General features: G+C 23.0%; 2 protein-coding genes across 2 annotated transcripts in view; one reads left to right on the plus strand and one right to left on the minus strand.

Annotated features, from left to right (window-relative positions):
* Positions 1 to 15,777, minus strand: part of LOC122498611 — a 73,662-nt gene that overhangs the window by 25,655 nt on the left and 32,230 nt on the right. Inside the window, exon 2 of the mRNA XM_043606425.1 lies at positions 7,568 to 7,697. Coding sequence (XP_043462360.1) covers positions 7,568 to 7,684 — 117 coding nt within the window. The 5' untranslated portion in view covers positions 7,685 to 7,697. The remainder of the gene's footprint in view (positions 1 to 7,567; positions 7,698 to 15,777) is intronic.
* Positions 1 to 15,777, plus strand: part of LOC122498603 — a 58,893-nt gene that overhangs the window by 14,242 nt on the left and 28,874 nt on the right. The window lies entirely within an intron of this gene.

The raw sequence follows: 15,777 nt of genomic DNA on the forward strand, positions 1-15,777 counted from the left end.
AATAATTGAATTTTCGGGAATAATTTTGTTAATTATCTTTAATAATTGAATTTTTTCGAATAATTATTTTTGTAAATAATTAAATTCTTGGGAAGAATTTTATTAAAACTAATAGAATAATTGAATTATTTAAAAAAAATTAATTAAAATTGTATTTAAAATAATTGATTTCTTTCGATCAATTTTAGTAAAATATTTGAAAATAATTGAATTCCTGTGAAAAATTCTAATATTTTTGTAAATAATTGAATTCTTCCAAAGAATTTTTTGATCAATTACTGTAAAATTGTATTAAAAATAATTGAAATCCTGCGATGAATTTTATGATTTATGAAAATAATTAAATAGTTGCAAAGAATATTATTAAAGTTTTTAAAAATATGTAATTGAATTCCTGAGAAGAATTTTGTTATTTATGAAAATAATTGAATTATTGCGGCAAATTTTATTAAAATTTTTAAAAAGAATTGAATTTCTGTAAAAAATTTTGTTATTTTTGAAAATAATTGAAATTCGTCGATTAATTTTATGATTTATGAATGTAATTGAATTCTTGCTTAGAATTAAATCAAAATTTTTTTTAAAAAATTGAATTTGCATGAAAAATGTTATTATTAGTGAAAGTATTTGAATTATTTTGAAGAATTGTATAAAAATTTTGTTAAATAATTGATTTTTTCGAAATTTTTTTAAAAATGCTATTCTAAATTAGGTAATTGAATTCCTGTGGAAATTTTATTATATGAAAATAATTGAATTTTGGATAAATTTTGTCAATTTTTTTTCAAATAATTGAATTATTTTGCGAAATTTTATGAAAATACTATAGATATTGAAAATAATTGAATTTCGAATATTTTTTGAAAATAATTGAATCGTTTTAAAGAATTTTATTATAATTTTTGAGAATAGTTTTTTGATTTCTAGTTTCAGCGAATTTAAAGTATAAAGTATAAAGTAAAAACAATAACTAATTAGCAGCTTTATTAGAATTAATAATTATTGTTAGAAATAACTAATTTACGATAAAAATTACTAATTATAAGAATGACTACTTTTCATAGAAAAAAATTCTTGTTATAGCAAACAATTGAAATTTAAAGTGTTGAATCAACTTTAAAAAATTATTATCAATAATAAAGAAGATTAACTATAATGTAATTTTAGTTAAGTAAATAATTAGTTTCTCTTTTAACGCGTGGGTGTTGTCTGCGTATTTGCGTATAGGTATACATAAAAGCCAACCTTGTCAACTAATTACCGGGAAAAAACCTTTTCTTCTCGTTTTTTTTTTTTTTTTTTTTTTTTTTTTGAAAGCTTTTACTCAGTCGCCTTAAAATATTTTAAAATTGTGCAAATACACAAAAGTCTTTCGTGAACAATAACAAGTATAAAGAGAAACAGTGAATTAACGAGTTATTAAGCTTTTAAGTATTATTTTTTATTTATTTCATTGAAAAATGCTGTGAAAGTAGAGTTTTTTCATTTCATTTTTTTGTATTTTATGTGATTTGTTTTATTATTCTATATAATTTTTTGTTTAATTTTAATTTTTTTAAATTTAGTTTATTTCCTATTATTTAATTGTATTTAATTGTTTTCTATTTCTAGACTAACGATTTTTGTTTATTATTATTTATTGTTATTATTTTATGTTGTTTAAAATTTTATTTCCGTTTTTTCTTTTAAAAAGTTAATTTTCTTTTCTTTTCTTCATAATTATCTTTAATTATCTGTAATCGTTTTTAATTTCTAAATGAACTTTATTTCTTGTTTATCATTATTAATATAGATGTAATTATTTATTCTTACTTAATTACACTGTTTTTTATAATTCTTTAAACATAGCAAACAAATAAATAATATTCATTTTTAGAAAAAAAATTTTTTTTAATTTATCATTAAAATATTTTTTTTAATAAGTAAATTATTATATAATAATTATTATATAGTAAATTATTTTATGATAATTTACTTATTAAAAATATTTTAATGATAAATTAAAAAAAAAAATTTCAATATAGCAATTTTCACAATGTTCGGGAAATTTTTAAGCTAAACCTCGAGATGAAAAAGCGATAAGTGAACAAAGTGATATAAATACAGTGAAGACTAAGCGCACTTTGAAGAGATATGTGAAAATTACAGGGAACTTTACAAAGGTGTATTAATATTCTTGTGGAGGAGTTGAGCCACTGTAATAAATAATTAATAACGTCTAATACATGTGAAACTATTATACACATGGGCAAACATGCGTTAATATTCTTGTTTCAGTATCATATTGCAGTAATTAAATTTATAGAAAGAAATACAAAAAAATATTTTGAGGTTTTTTTTAACAAATACAAATATTTTTATTAACGAAAAATAAAAATAATAAACAGTAAAACAATTTAACAATTGAAAAATTGCAAAGAAAGTTGATACTACCATTAATATATGTTTCATATTAAACTTCTTAAACCTTTGATTAATACCCATTGTTTATAATACCTAATTAATAATTAATATAACTTTAATTAATATTACTTTCTCGAATTTACTATTAATATTAATAAGAACAACATAAAAATATAAAAAAATATAAATATTTAATTCATTTTACTAAATATAAAAGATTAATGTTAAGGAAGAATCCGACAAACAATCGGAACAAAAGTTAGTCCAATGTCATGATTTCGTATTTTAAAAGAAAAGGTCTTAAATTTTAAATTCCTTTCGGTAGAAGCGTAAGGAATTTAATTTTCTACATTTTGAATAATTTAAAGTTATATTTGAATACAAATTACACTTTTTTGTCAATAATAAATGATTTAAGTAACATAAGCAAAAATTTAACAAATGTTCCTTATTGACAGAAAATTGTAATTTTTATTCAAATGCAACTTTCAATCGTTTTGAATGTTCAAAATTAAATTCTTCGTCTTTCCACCAAAACAATATAAATTTTGTCCTTTTCTTTTAAATTACGAAATTATGACATTGGACTAACTTTTGTTTCGACTGTACATCAGATTCTATCCATAATATAAAAATACTATTAAATAAAAAAAATTATCAATAATTATATTTTAATAAAGATGTGAGTTAATATTGTTATTCAGTGAACTTAAAGTACTTTCGCCATTCATATTCTCTTTTTTTTAAAACTTATTTTTCATCATCAATAGCATCAATTTTTACCACGTTGAAATCCACAACGTTTATCAACGAAAAAAATTGTTTACTTAGTAAATTAATAAAATATATCGCAACAATATTGACACAAAAATATTTAGAAAAAATAGATTGATGTTTATGTTCTGATAATAATTGTTATACAATTAAATATTAAATTAAAAATAATATTCGAATAGAGGAAACAAATTTTTTTCGTTGATCAACGTTGTGGACTTCAACTTCGTCAATTTTTATCTATCTTCAATATTAATCATAAAAAATATTGTTTTTAATATATAATGGTAACGTAATAAAGTAGTTCATTTAGTTTATGACACATTCGTTAAGGGTAAGAGTTCATAACATTTCTAAGGAAGCGATAACTTTTAGTGTTACAATTATCTAATAATTGGCAAATGACGTGGTTGTTGCCAGTCGCGTATACATAATATACATCCGTTAATCAAGTGAAATTTTAAACTGATTAAACTTATAAAAAATAATATTTTGTTTTTAATTATATATTATTTTTTATATATAACATATTATTTTATATATATTGTATATTATATAATCGTTTACTGTATGATATTATATACAAAATAATAATAAGGGAAAGTGGGGTAAAACGATCATACTAAGGATTTTTTCTTATTCCACTTTCAATTACTTTACAAAAAACGATTCTTATTAAATGTTTTTAAATTTTCGAGAAAGAGTTCTTTTATAGACAAGCTTTATATTTGGTAAAAATTTCAGAACTCTTTACCATGGCGAAAATTAAGATAATTATTTAATTTTCAAATTATAATTTCCATTACGTCAAATTTTGAAAATTTAATAATAATTAATCTCAATAATGTTAAATTTTTTCTCAATTTTGATACAATAAATATTTTCTACAAAATTTTTGCCATACGAAAAAAGTGTAACCGCGGTTCTTTGATTGGGATCTTTAATTAACGCAGAAGAGTAAAAACAATTAAAAACATTATAAATGAAAAACATGGAAAGCGTGGAAACGAAAACTTCTAATTTCAAAATCGATGTCAATTAGAAAAGTTCTTTGAAAAAAAAAACTAAAGTTCTTTAATACTATTATAGTTTGAATATATAGATAGTAAATCTGCAACGATATATATGAAGTGTACGTAAATTGCAAATTTACGAATTCATCATTGCAAGTCTTGTTATTGAAAGTGACGCTTGATTACGTCGAACGTTTCACGCGAGGTATTCAAAGGATATATGAAAGAATTATCACGATTTATTATCGAAATTCGCAATAATTGTCTACGAAATCGAATTAGCATGGATATGGAACAAGGTCTATTTTCACACCTACATTTTAATATGTATATATATAATGTTCTATATTTAAAGCTTATATTTATTTCCATAAATAATTTATAATAATTATTAATTAATAATAATAATTGTAATAATTATTATTAATAGTAATTATTATTTATATAAAATAAAAAATATAATATTAATAACAATAATATTGAGACAAAATGTATCATCTCCTCTTAATATTATTACACTGTAAAAAATTTAGGGAGTTAACGGACTCGAGAGTTGGGAGTGAAATTTTTCGTGTTAAAAATCAACTCCAAAAGAGAGTTGATTTCTAACTCCCTTCATTCAACACCCGCGCGAGTTATTTTTTCCTTGGGGAGTTAGCATTTGGGTGTTAAATTTTAACTCTCTTTATTTAACTCCCCTGGCATTAACTCCCCAATGGGTGCGACTTTTATAGACCCCCCGGGGGAGTTAAAATTTAACTCCCTTTTTTTACAGTGTATTTTTATTATTAGCCCGCAGAAAATTGGGCTATACGCGGATTAAAATAACCTTCAGCGGTCTAATATTTTACTTTCAAAGATACTAGAAACAGGATTTCAATTTTAATTTTTTATTAATTTTAATTTACAGGGTTGCCACAAAAATTTAATTTTTCTCAATCCCTGACTTTTCCCTGGTTTCCAGACAAATTTTTGACTTTTTCCCTGACCCTAAACAATATTCTGATTCACTCTAAAAATTATTAGATACTCTAAAAAATTTTCTATTATATTTATTTACGATTTTTTTTTGTATTTTTAAATAAATATTTAATCATTATTATTTTTCCATAGGAATCAAAATTAATTCCATCATTTCAAATAATTTATTATTTTCTAGAATTATTAACTAAAATTCTTTTTTAAATCCATTATTTATAATAATTTTTTTAAAAGTTCTTTGAGAGTTCAAGAATGTTCAAAAAATAATTTCTACATAAATTTACTATTGAATGAACGTAAAACTAACTAATAATAAATATATTAAAAAATAAAAACTTCAAAGAATTTAAAAAAAATTCAATTAATTAAACTTTTTCAAAAAAATTAATTCTATAAAATTCTTAGTTAAAAGTATGAAAAATTCAGATTTTCAAAGATTTTAATTTTAAACATAATCAAAATTCTATTATTTTTAAAAATTACAAAAAATTCTACCAGAAATTCATTTTTAAATAAATTTTTATTAGAAAATTCTACGAGAATTTTATTATTTAAGGGCATTTGAACCTTGACGACGTCACACATGCTTTGCACAAAGTGTAACGTCATCAAGGTTCAAATGCCCTTAAATACAAAAATAAATAATTTATTGAATAATTGAATGTTTCTTAAAATTAAATTCTTATACACAATTTTTTCAAAAAATTTTTAAGTAATTGAATTCTTTGGACGAATTTAAATAAAATTTTTAATAATTACATTTTTTGAGGAATTCGATTAAAATTGTGTTAAAAATAATTGAAATTCTGCAATGAGTTTTATATTATTTATGAAAATAATTGAATTATTGCGAAGAATTTTATAAAAAAAAGTTTCAAACAATTGACTTTTTAAAAACAAAAATTATGCAAATTCTATTTTTAATAATTGAATTCCTGTGAAATTTTCATATGAAAATTTCTCAAAAGAATTCAATTATCAACAATTTTAACAATAAAATTCTACAAGAATAATTAATTATTTTCGAAAATAATATTATTCTAGAAAATAATTGAATATTCGTGAAGAATTTTGTCAAAATCATTGTTAAATAATTGAATTCATTTGAAATTTTTATTTTTTGGAAAATAATTTAATGTTCGTGTAGAATTTTATCAAAATTTTTGTTTAATAATTGAAATCTTTTGGAAAATTTTATTAAAATAGTAGATCATTGAAAATCATTGAATTAGGGAAAACTTTTGAAAATAATTGAATTTCGAAGAAGAAGTTTATTATTTATGAAGATAATTGAAATTTTGAAGTGTATTTTTAAAAATTTTTGAACATAATTGAATTTTTGAGAAGAATTTTATTTCTTTTGAAAATGATTGAATTTTTACAAAAATTTATAACTTATTTTTCAAAACTCAACTGTTTTTTGTGTTTTTAACTAAAATTCTTCTATAAGATGAATTCAGAAGAATTTTAATTATTAAAATTTTTCAAAAATCTAAGTACTTTAAAATTCCAAATTAAATTTATTCAAAATTGAAATTTTATAAACTTCAAAATTTTTTATTTGAAAATTTTGAAGTTTATCTATTTATGAAAATTTTAAATACAACTCTCTTTTAAAATTGAATTAATTTTGAAATATTTAATTAAAATTATATTCATTAAATCATTCATAAGTAATAATTTTATGATAGTTCTTCAAGAATTAAGTTATTTAAAAAAAGAAATTAATGTCAGAATTAGATAAAATTAAAGATTTTGTATTAGAATTCGTGGTAATTTCATAGTTTTCGAGACAAACCAAAAAGACACAAAAATTTAGAATTTTTTTATGAATTCTAAAAATTTAATTTGTTTCTAGGACTTTTATTAAAAATCTCTGACTTTTCTCTGATTTCCCTGATTAATTCTATTTCCCCTGACTTTTTCCTGAATTCCCTGACCTGTGGTAACTCTTATATAAATTAAATTAAATTAAATTTAATTAATTAATCTTTGTTTGGTTTTATTTATTTGTGTTTTTATTTTCATTTAATTAATTTAATTTTTATAGTTTTAATTTGAAGTATTTTTTAATATTTTAAAATACTTGCAATTGCACAGTATTGTATCAGAAATTGGTAAATTAAAATTTTGTGATTTTAAAAATTTTTAAATAATTTAAGCCGCGTGTATTATATCTAATATGACGTAGGTGCATTTGTTATAGATATATATATATATATATAAAATAGGGCGCCTACAGAATGTAAAAGCTATTTAACGGATATGACACAATTAGTTTAATTATCGCGGTAATATCCATGTGTGATAAGGACTAATTTTTAAACGATAACTGCAAATTGATCGAAACACAGTTGATTAATATCCGATAAGCATTGGTTGGTGTGTTTACTTACTGCAAATTTCCATACGCCCTCGCACATTAAATCTCTTTTCCAGGAATTGCCAACTGCAAACGGTAAACCACGCCGACGACAGCGATTATTTCCAAAATTGTTTTCAATCTCCGTCATTAATTTGCCACAACTGTAAAAAATTAAACAAATATAAAAAATTAATTAAAAAGTCAAAAAAGAAATTATAAAGTTTAAAATAAATATCAAAATTTTTTTCAATTCTATATTTATTTCTTTGTTTATTTTTTTCTAATCAGCATTATCTTTGCTGGGATTCAATTATGGGTCAAATAAATAAATTATCTTATTAAAAACTCCAGAATTAAATTATAAACAAAAAAAGTAATTAAAATTTTAATTACTTTTTTTGTTTATAATTTAATTCTGGAGTTTTTAAAAAAAAAATTAAATTAATAAATTTTTTTTTTTGTTCACAAAAAAATTATAAATTCTATATAAATCTCAAATTTTTTTCTAATCTAATCAAAATTCTTTGGCTTTTTTCTAATCATTATCATATTCACAAATTAATTTTTTTTTTTGGAGCAACTAAAATCTTTAATTAAATTAAATAAAAAATGCAATAATATTATAAACTTATTTGCATGTTCCTTTTAAGGATCTTTACTAATTACTATAATTATTTGAAAAAAATAAATAAGTTCTTAGGCCCTGATTTTAAGACAAATAATATTTTTTCGTGGGTTAGATTTCTATAAGCACTGAAAAAATATTTCACTATCTATAGATTTTTTAAGTAGATAAAAATTTAATCTCAACTTTAATTATTTCGAGTTATTGAATAAAGTAGACTATTATCAATAAAATATTTACTAAAACCAAGTATAATTTTTTTTTCGATTTAAATCAAATATAAACTTTACTCAAAGCCGTAAATTCCGTATTTGAAGAAAAAAACTCACAATAATTATTATTTGTCAGCGTCACAAATATAAATATTTAATAATATAGTTACACAAATAACCGATTTGAATCAAATGAAAAATTATTTATTCGATGATATATAAACAGAAAAAAATTTATAGTTATATTTAATACACAGAAAATTACAATCAGATTAAGAATATTATTTGATCCGTTTTATTTAAAAAAGATTATTTTAAAGGGAATTATTGATAAAATGTTGACTACATCTTACGTCAATCGGTAATTTCATACATCCGAATGAGTATAAAGAACACAGGTTTAGAAATAAAAAATTTATTGCATCTAAATCTGGTCGCGAAATTTCTGGGGTTTGCAATGAAAGACAACGATATTTTAAGAATATAATTTCCACTTTTAACTAGAGAGATAAAAATTAATTTTTCAAATCAAATCGCCTGTAACAATATTTGTACTCTCTAATTCGAATTAATTCAAAATAATTTGATTTAGAGATAAATTAATATTTGATTTCGAATATTTATATTTTATTTCTATTTATTATTATAGAAGAAAAAAAGATGTAATTAGACTCAGAGCATGCTAAATTATTTATTTAGGTACTTCAATTCCAGGGCTCGGATCGTCTTTAAGACTCAAAAAAAGTGGCTTTAGTCGCATAAATTTACAACAAAACTCACGAAAAGTCGCATGAAATTTTAGAAAAAAACGACAAAAAGGAAACACGAAATTGTCAAAATTGTAAAAAAAATCACATTTCTCGACAACAGATACATTAATATCAAACAATCCGAAATAAAATTTTTAAAAATTTAATAAAATTCAAAGCAAAATTTTAAATTAGGTATTTTTAACATTTTTTTAAAAATTCTCTTTAAAATGTCAATTATTTTTATAAATAATAAAATTCTTCTTCAAAATTCAATTATTTGCATACAGAATTTTAATAAAATTCTTGTCAAAATTTCAATTATCTTTATAAATAATAAAATTCATCCTAGAAATTCAATTATTTTCAAAAGTAATAAAATTCTTCGCAGAAATTCAATTATCTTCAAAAGTAATAAAATTCTTCGCAAAAATTCAATTATTTTCACAAATTTAAAATAAAATTCTTCTTATGAATTCAATTATTTTCAAATATTTGTAATAATTCAATTATTTTCAAAAGTAATAAAATTCTTCTCTGAAATTCAATTATTTGGAAAGAATTTTAATAAAATTCTTGTCAAAATTTCAATTATCTTTATAAATAATAAAATTCATCCTAGAAATTCAATTATTTTCAAAAGTAATAAAATTCTTCGCAGAAGTTCAATTATTTTCAAGATTTTTTTTTAATTTCTCCTTAAAATTTGTATTATCTTCATCATAAAGAATAAAATTCATCCTGGAAATTTAATTATTTTCAAAAGTTCTGATAAAATTTTTTGCAAAATTCAATTATCTTGAAAAGTAAGAAAGTTCTTCACAGAAATTCAATTATTTTCACAATTTTTTTCTTTAAATTTTCTTCAAAATTTCAATTATTTTTGTAAATATCAACATTCTTCTGCAAAATTCAATTACTTACTAATGTTTTATAAATTTATTCACAATAATTCAATTATTTTCATAAAAAATGATAACATTTTTTTTTTTATAAAGTCTTATAATATAAAATAATGATTTTATCACTCGGTTATCTTTAATTATTATAAAACATGAAGACAACGATTGCTCCGAGTCGAAGACAATTTTTTTAAGTTGTTTAATTTCAACAAGGTTTGAATTTGAATCTTTTGAAGAATTTTAATTTCTATGGAAAAACAATAATTAAATATTTATTTATAAAAGAAGTTATTGATGTTTTCGAAAAATTTGTAAATAAATGTAACAGAACATTTTTTTGACTCAAACTTTTTCCTTTAAATTTAAAAAAAAAATTTAAATTTCATTCGCATTTTACTAAAAAAAATCTCGAAAAAGTCGATTAGTCGCATTTTTTCACAAAAAAGTCGAAAAAAGTTACAGAAAAGTCGAAAAAAGTCGAAAAAGTCGCACAATCCGAGCCCTGCAAATCAATTTTATTTCTGCTAAATAAAATTGTTATGCAAAACAAATGAATAATTTACTAGGTTTTGTGGCAAATATACTTTTATTTGACCTTTTATTAGAGTAAATTTTTCTTCAGTCAAAATACATTTTATTAATTTTTTCTATAAATATACCCCGGAAATAGTAAAACTTATTTTCGTCACAAAAAATTTTTTTTATTATTTATTTTTTTATATTATTATTTTTTTGATGTATATCACATTACGAGAGGGTATTGGCCTGTTAATATAGGTATATAAATAAAAAAATAATAATTAAATAAATTAAATGAAAATTTTGTTAGAAAAATTATTAATTATAAAAAATCTCGTAAGAATAATTCGATTTAAATTATCAGCATAGATAATAAATTGTGCGAAAGAAAAAAATTTATACTAAGTATTCAAAAAAAAAAAGTTTTTGTCTGTTGTTACATTGACATATTTCATTAAATGCGACTGAAAAGTTTTTCCTTTGTTTATTTTTGTTGCGCGAAGAAAAAGTTTTTCCGATTAATTATGTATACTAATACTAATAAAACTTTTTTGACAATGAAATGTACATATTAGTTACTTTTTAAATCTATATAGAAAAGAAAAAACAAATACGGGAAAATTTGTTCATTTTAATAATGACAAAAAAAATATATACTATATATTTACGATAATAGTGTAATGCAATAATGTGACGAAGATTGATATTCGAAATAAAAGTTTTTATCTTAAAAATGCTGCGCGTAGCAAAAACGAAAAAAAAAAATGATCGGTTCGTGCTGATAATAGAAATTGGAAAAAAATCAATTTCATTTTCATTGAATATACTAATCTCAAAACACTTTCTGACTTCGCATACTAATGTCATTTTTATATATTCGCAACAACTTTATTGATTTATACCTATCCAAAATAAAAATATGTCTATAAATATAAATTCGATAGAAGACATTTTTTATTTCTTTCTTTTCTAATTTTATCATTACTAATTAACAAATATTAATTTTTTTACAGAAAAAATATTGTTTTATATTATTTTTTATTTTATTTTTATTATTATTATTATTCTTTTATTATTTTTTAAATTATTTTTATTAAAGTTATAAAAATAATTATTATACATATTTATAATTTATGTTTTAATGAGAATTTTTTCAGAGTTCAACAATTTGAATTCAAATTGAGTTATAAATTATTATAATTAAAAGTTATAAATTAAAATTTTTCTAATCGCATCCGTAAAAAATGAATCTATATTTAAGTCTATATTTAAAGGTAAAAATTATTAAATAAGTTTCTTTGTGGAATTTAAATATTAAAATTTATAAAATTGAAAAAAAGTATTAATAAAAAAAAATATTGTTGATTTAAATTAAAAAAAAAAACAATTGCATGAGTTTATGTTAACCTGTAAATACATTAAGAAATCAAACAGTAGAATTACAGCGTTAATGGTCAGACGGTAAAATAAGTACAGTAGTAAAAACTAAATGAAGTCAGACGTGACACGTTATTTCCTTGGCGTAAATTTTCACGAGAGAACATTTATCAAATGAGAACTTTTTCCCCTACAATAATAATGAATAGTGAAAATTTTCACGATATTGTAATTAACATCATGAAAATAAATCTCAACATCACCATACGATAATAATAATAAAAATAATAATGATATTCTATATTTTTTAAATAAAATAATAATAAAGAATAATATGTATATTTCTAAAAATTATATAATGAGTTTGAAATTTATAAATGTAATTAGAAGAAAAAAATTTATAAAATCTAATTTTAAAATAAAATTCGCAAAAATAAGATTTTTATTTACTTTTTCTTTTTTGCAATAATTTAAATAAACAAAAGGGAGGAAAATATTTAGAACGCAATGCAATTTTTCTTGATGTTAAAACAAAAGTCGAACAATATTTATCTCTGCGTCAGAGTTGAGAGAGAAAGATTTCAATCATAATGCTTTTTTATTATTAATTGACTTCCAATATCGTTTACCTGCAGGACCTTCAATGAAATAATGATTGTTGTAAAATTAAATGAGAATAAGAAAAATCTCCTAGGATTCGATTCATTTTTCTCTCTCTCTCTCTCTCTCTCTCTCTCTCTCTCTCTCTCTCTCTCTCTCTCTCTCTCTCTCTCTCTCTTCTTTTTTTCACCCCTAACTTCAACTATACGATCATGAAACTCTCCTCTGGGAAATCGACCTCGCAAAAGAAAAATCAATTCGTATAAACTGTATACCTATAGTCTTCTGCAGTTTTATGCAGTTCCAAAATATAATAAAATTTTTCTTTGCTTTTTTTTTGGAAAATATTATATACGCCAAAAAAAGTAATATTTTTATTTCGAAAAAATCTAAATCGATATTATTGAAAAACAATGACAGAGAGGCATAAGTAATTATTAAAAAAAATAGTTAAATACTAGCAAAAACAATTAATTATTAGTAAAAAGTTTTTTTATTACTGGTAAAATTTTGTTTAAAATTAACAATTACTATGTAGTCAAGATAGCTAATTAGAATTCAAAATAACTTCTTACTAGTAAAAGTAAACAATTACTAGTGTAAATAATTATTATAGTTAAAAAAATAGTTACTGGTAAAAATAACTATCAGGAGTAACTTATTCGTATCAATTTTTTTTTATGATTCACATTTTGGTATCAATTACACTTATTTAGTAGCAATTTGATACTTTCAAGAAAACTGTGTGGTAAAAATAACTAGTTAATGAATAAAATAAATTATTGCTAGTGAAAATAAATAATTATTAGTAAAAATAACTATAATAAGTACCTAGTGTAAACAAATAATTACTACTCTCCAAATCTGATTCAGTAAAAATTTTCACTAATCCGAATCAGTGACTGACTTTATGCTTTTGAATTAGTAAATTTTACTAATAAATAGTAATCTCTACTGATTCATTAGTAAAATTTACTAATTCAAAAGCAAAAAGTCGGTCACTAATTCAAATTAATAAACATTTTTACTAATTATAAATATAAATAAAATAAATAAAATATAAATAATTATTTGCACAAATAACTAAAGTAGTATAGCTATGCCGGTTCTAGGACATATCGGTAATGTAGATTCCTACTTACCGACCGCTAGGGTAAGTTACCGGCCGTTAGTGGGGTATATGTCGGTAATTTACCGACCGTTGGTGGGGGTATAAGTTTCTGTCACTAGATGGCGTTAGTGGGGTATATGTCGGTAATTTACCGGCCGTTGGTGGGGGTATAAGTTTCTGTCACTAGATGGCGTTAGTGGGGTATGTATCGGTAATTTACCCGCCGTTGGTGGGGGTATAAGTTTCTGTCACTAGATGGCGTTAGTGGGGTATGTATCGGTAATTTACCCGCCGTTGGTGGGGGTATAATTTTCTGTCACTAGATGGCGTTAGTGGGGTATGTATCGGTAATTTACCCGCTGTTGGTGGGGGTATAAGTTTCTGTCACTAGATGGCGTTAGTAGGGTATATGTCGGTAATTTACCACCCGTTGGTGGAGTACCTGATTTTAGTTAACCCTTTTAGCTTATGCAAATTCCACCCACTATCCACCCTTTTGGACGTAGAATATGCAAATACCACCCCCTCCCACCACCCACTCACCTATGTAAAATACATTGCTCTTAGTTAACCACCACCCCCCACCCACTTTTTTTCTATTATATACATATTTCCAATACTACCACCCACCACCACCCACTTAGTATAAACCAGAAATTTCAAAAATCATATAGAGAAGCGCAAGGGACTAAGCGTTCGCGAGATACCGCGCAGGCGTTGTGGGTAGTGGGAGTGGGTGGTGGTGGGTGGCGTGGTAAGGCCCAGTGCGCAGCAAAAGTGCGCGTACGGTTACCGCGTTGAGTGAGTGAAAGTTCCATGCGTCAGACCTGTCTGTCTGACTCTCACAGCTTGCTTCACTAATACTATAGCACCATAGGGATAAATGTATTGTCCAAAAATATGTAAGCAAGTTTCAACTTGTCTTTTTCCAAGATAACAATAGTATTATTTGAAAATATTTAAACAAGCTTCAACCTGCATCTTGAATAGAATAGAGCTTGTCTAAAAAAAACCTTTAGACAGGTTTTAACCTGACTGTAGATGAGAACAAAGACATTCCTTAAGAAACCTTTTAGTGACGTCATTTTATGCGAGTTTGAACACGTCTTCTAAATGTCTCTTCATTGAGGTAGTTGCGTGCGCAGTCGTTAAAGTGGGGGTAAAAGAGTGGGAGTTGAAGAAGAAAAGTGGGGGTTTAAGGGATATAAGGTAGGTTGGAAGCAACGATTCGACACTTCTATTAAAATTTCCAGCAGTAGCAGCAACAGTATTATCAGTGTCAACAGTACCAGCAGCTTCAGCATCTACAGCAGCATTAGCAGTACTAGCAGCTTTAACAACTACAGCATCATCTCCTCATTTGATAGGTAAATTTCATTTCTTTAATAAAAAACATTTTGTATTCCAAATTAGTTTTTTTAAATTTAATATTAAAAAAGTCCATCTTTTTTTCTTTGCTTACAGATATTAAAACAATGGACTTCCAAAAAGTCAACGCCACTGGTCGCATGGAGAGATTTCTACCAACGAAGCCGCTTTCTGAATTGACTGTGAATGAGTTATATAACGTAACTAAAATAAACAAGGTGCAGACGAAATATGGTTCTAGGATTGTAGTAGACCTGGATGCTACATTTACTACTTTTCTACCGGCAAGGTTTTCAAAACTATTTGAAGATGACCCTACTTCCTTCACAATGATGGAAGAAGCCGTGCAATCGGAGAAGTTACGATTAAAGTATATTGGTGGTAAATTTAATGTTATTGAATTTGAATAAAATATATATTCTAAGGTTATATTGTAAAAAAATTATGTAAATATTTAAAGGTTTTAAATAATAAAAAAAAAATTACTTTTAAATGGATTGTTTTATTATTCTACCTTCATATTTTAAATAATTTTTTAATTAATTGTATTTTATATAAAATTATATAAGTAAATTTTTATTAAAGTTAAAGGAAAAAAAATGTTTCAAGTATATAATATTAAAGGAGTAGGTATATCAAGAAAGAAAGAAAGACAACATTTTTTAAAATTATAAAATTCATTTATTCATATGTATAGAAAAATTAAACTTATTACAATAATGTTTCATAATTTTCATAAAATGATTTTAAATTAGTATTCACATCATCATCATCATCC

The sequence above is a fragment of the Leptopilina heterotoma genome, unplaced genomic scaffold (assembly GCF_015476425.1).
Source record: "Leptopilina heterotoma isolate Lh14 unplaced genomic scaffold, ASM1547642v1 Lhet_10, whole genome shotgun sequence".
NCBI classification, from domain to species: domain Eukaryota; kingdom Metazoa; phylum Arthropoda; class Insecta; order Hymenoptera; family Figitidae; genus Leptopilina; species Leptopilina heterotoma.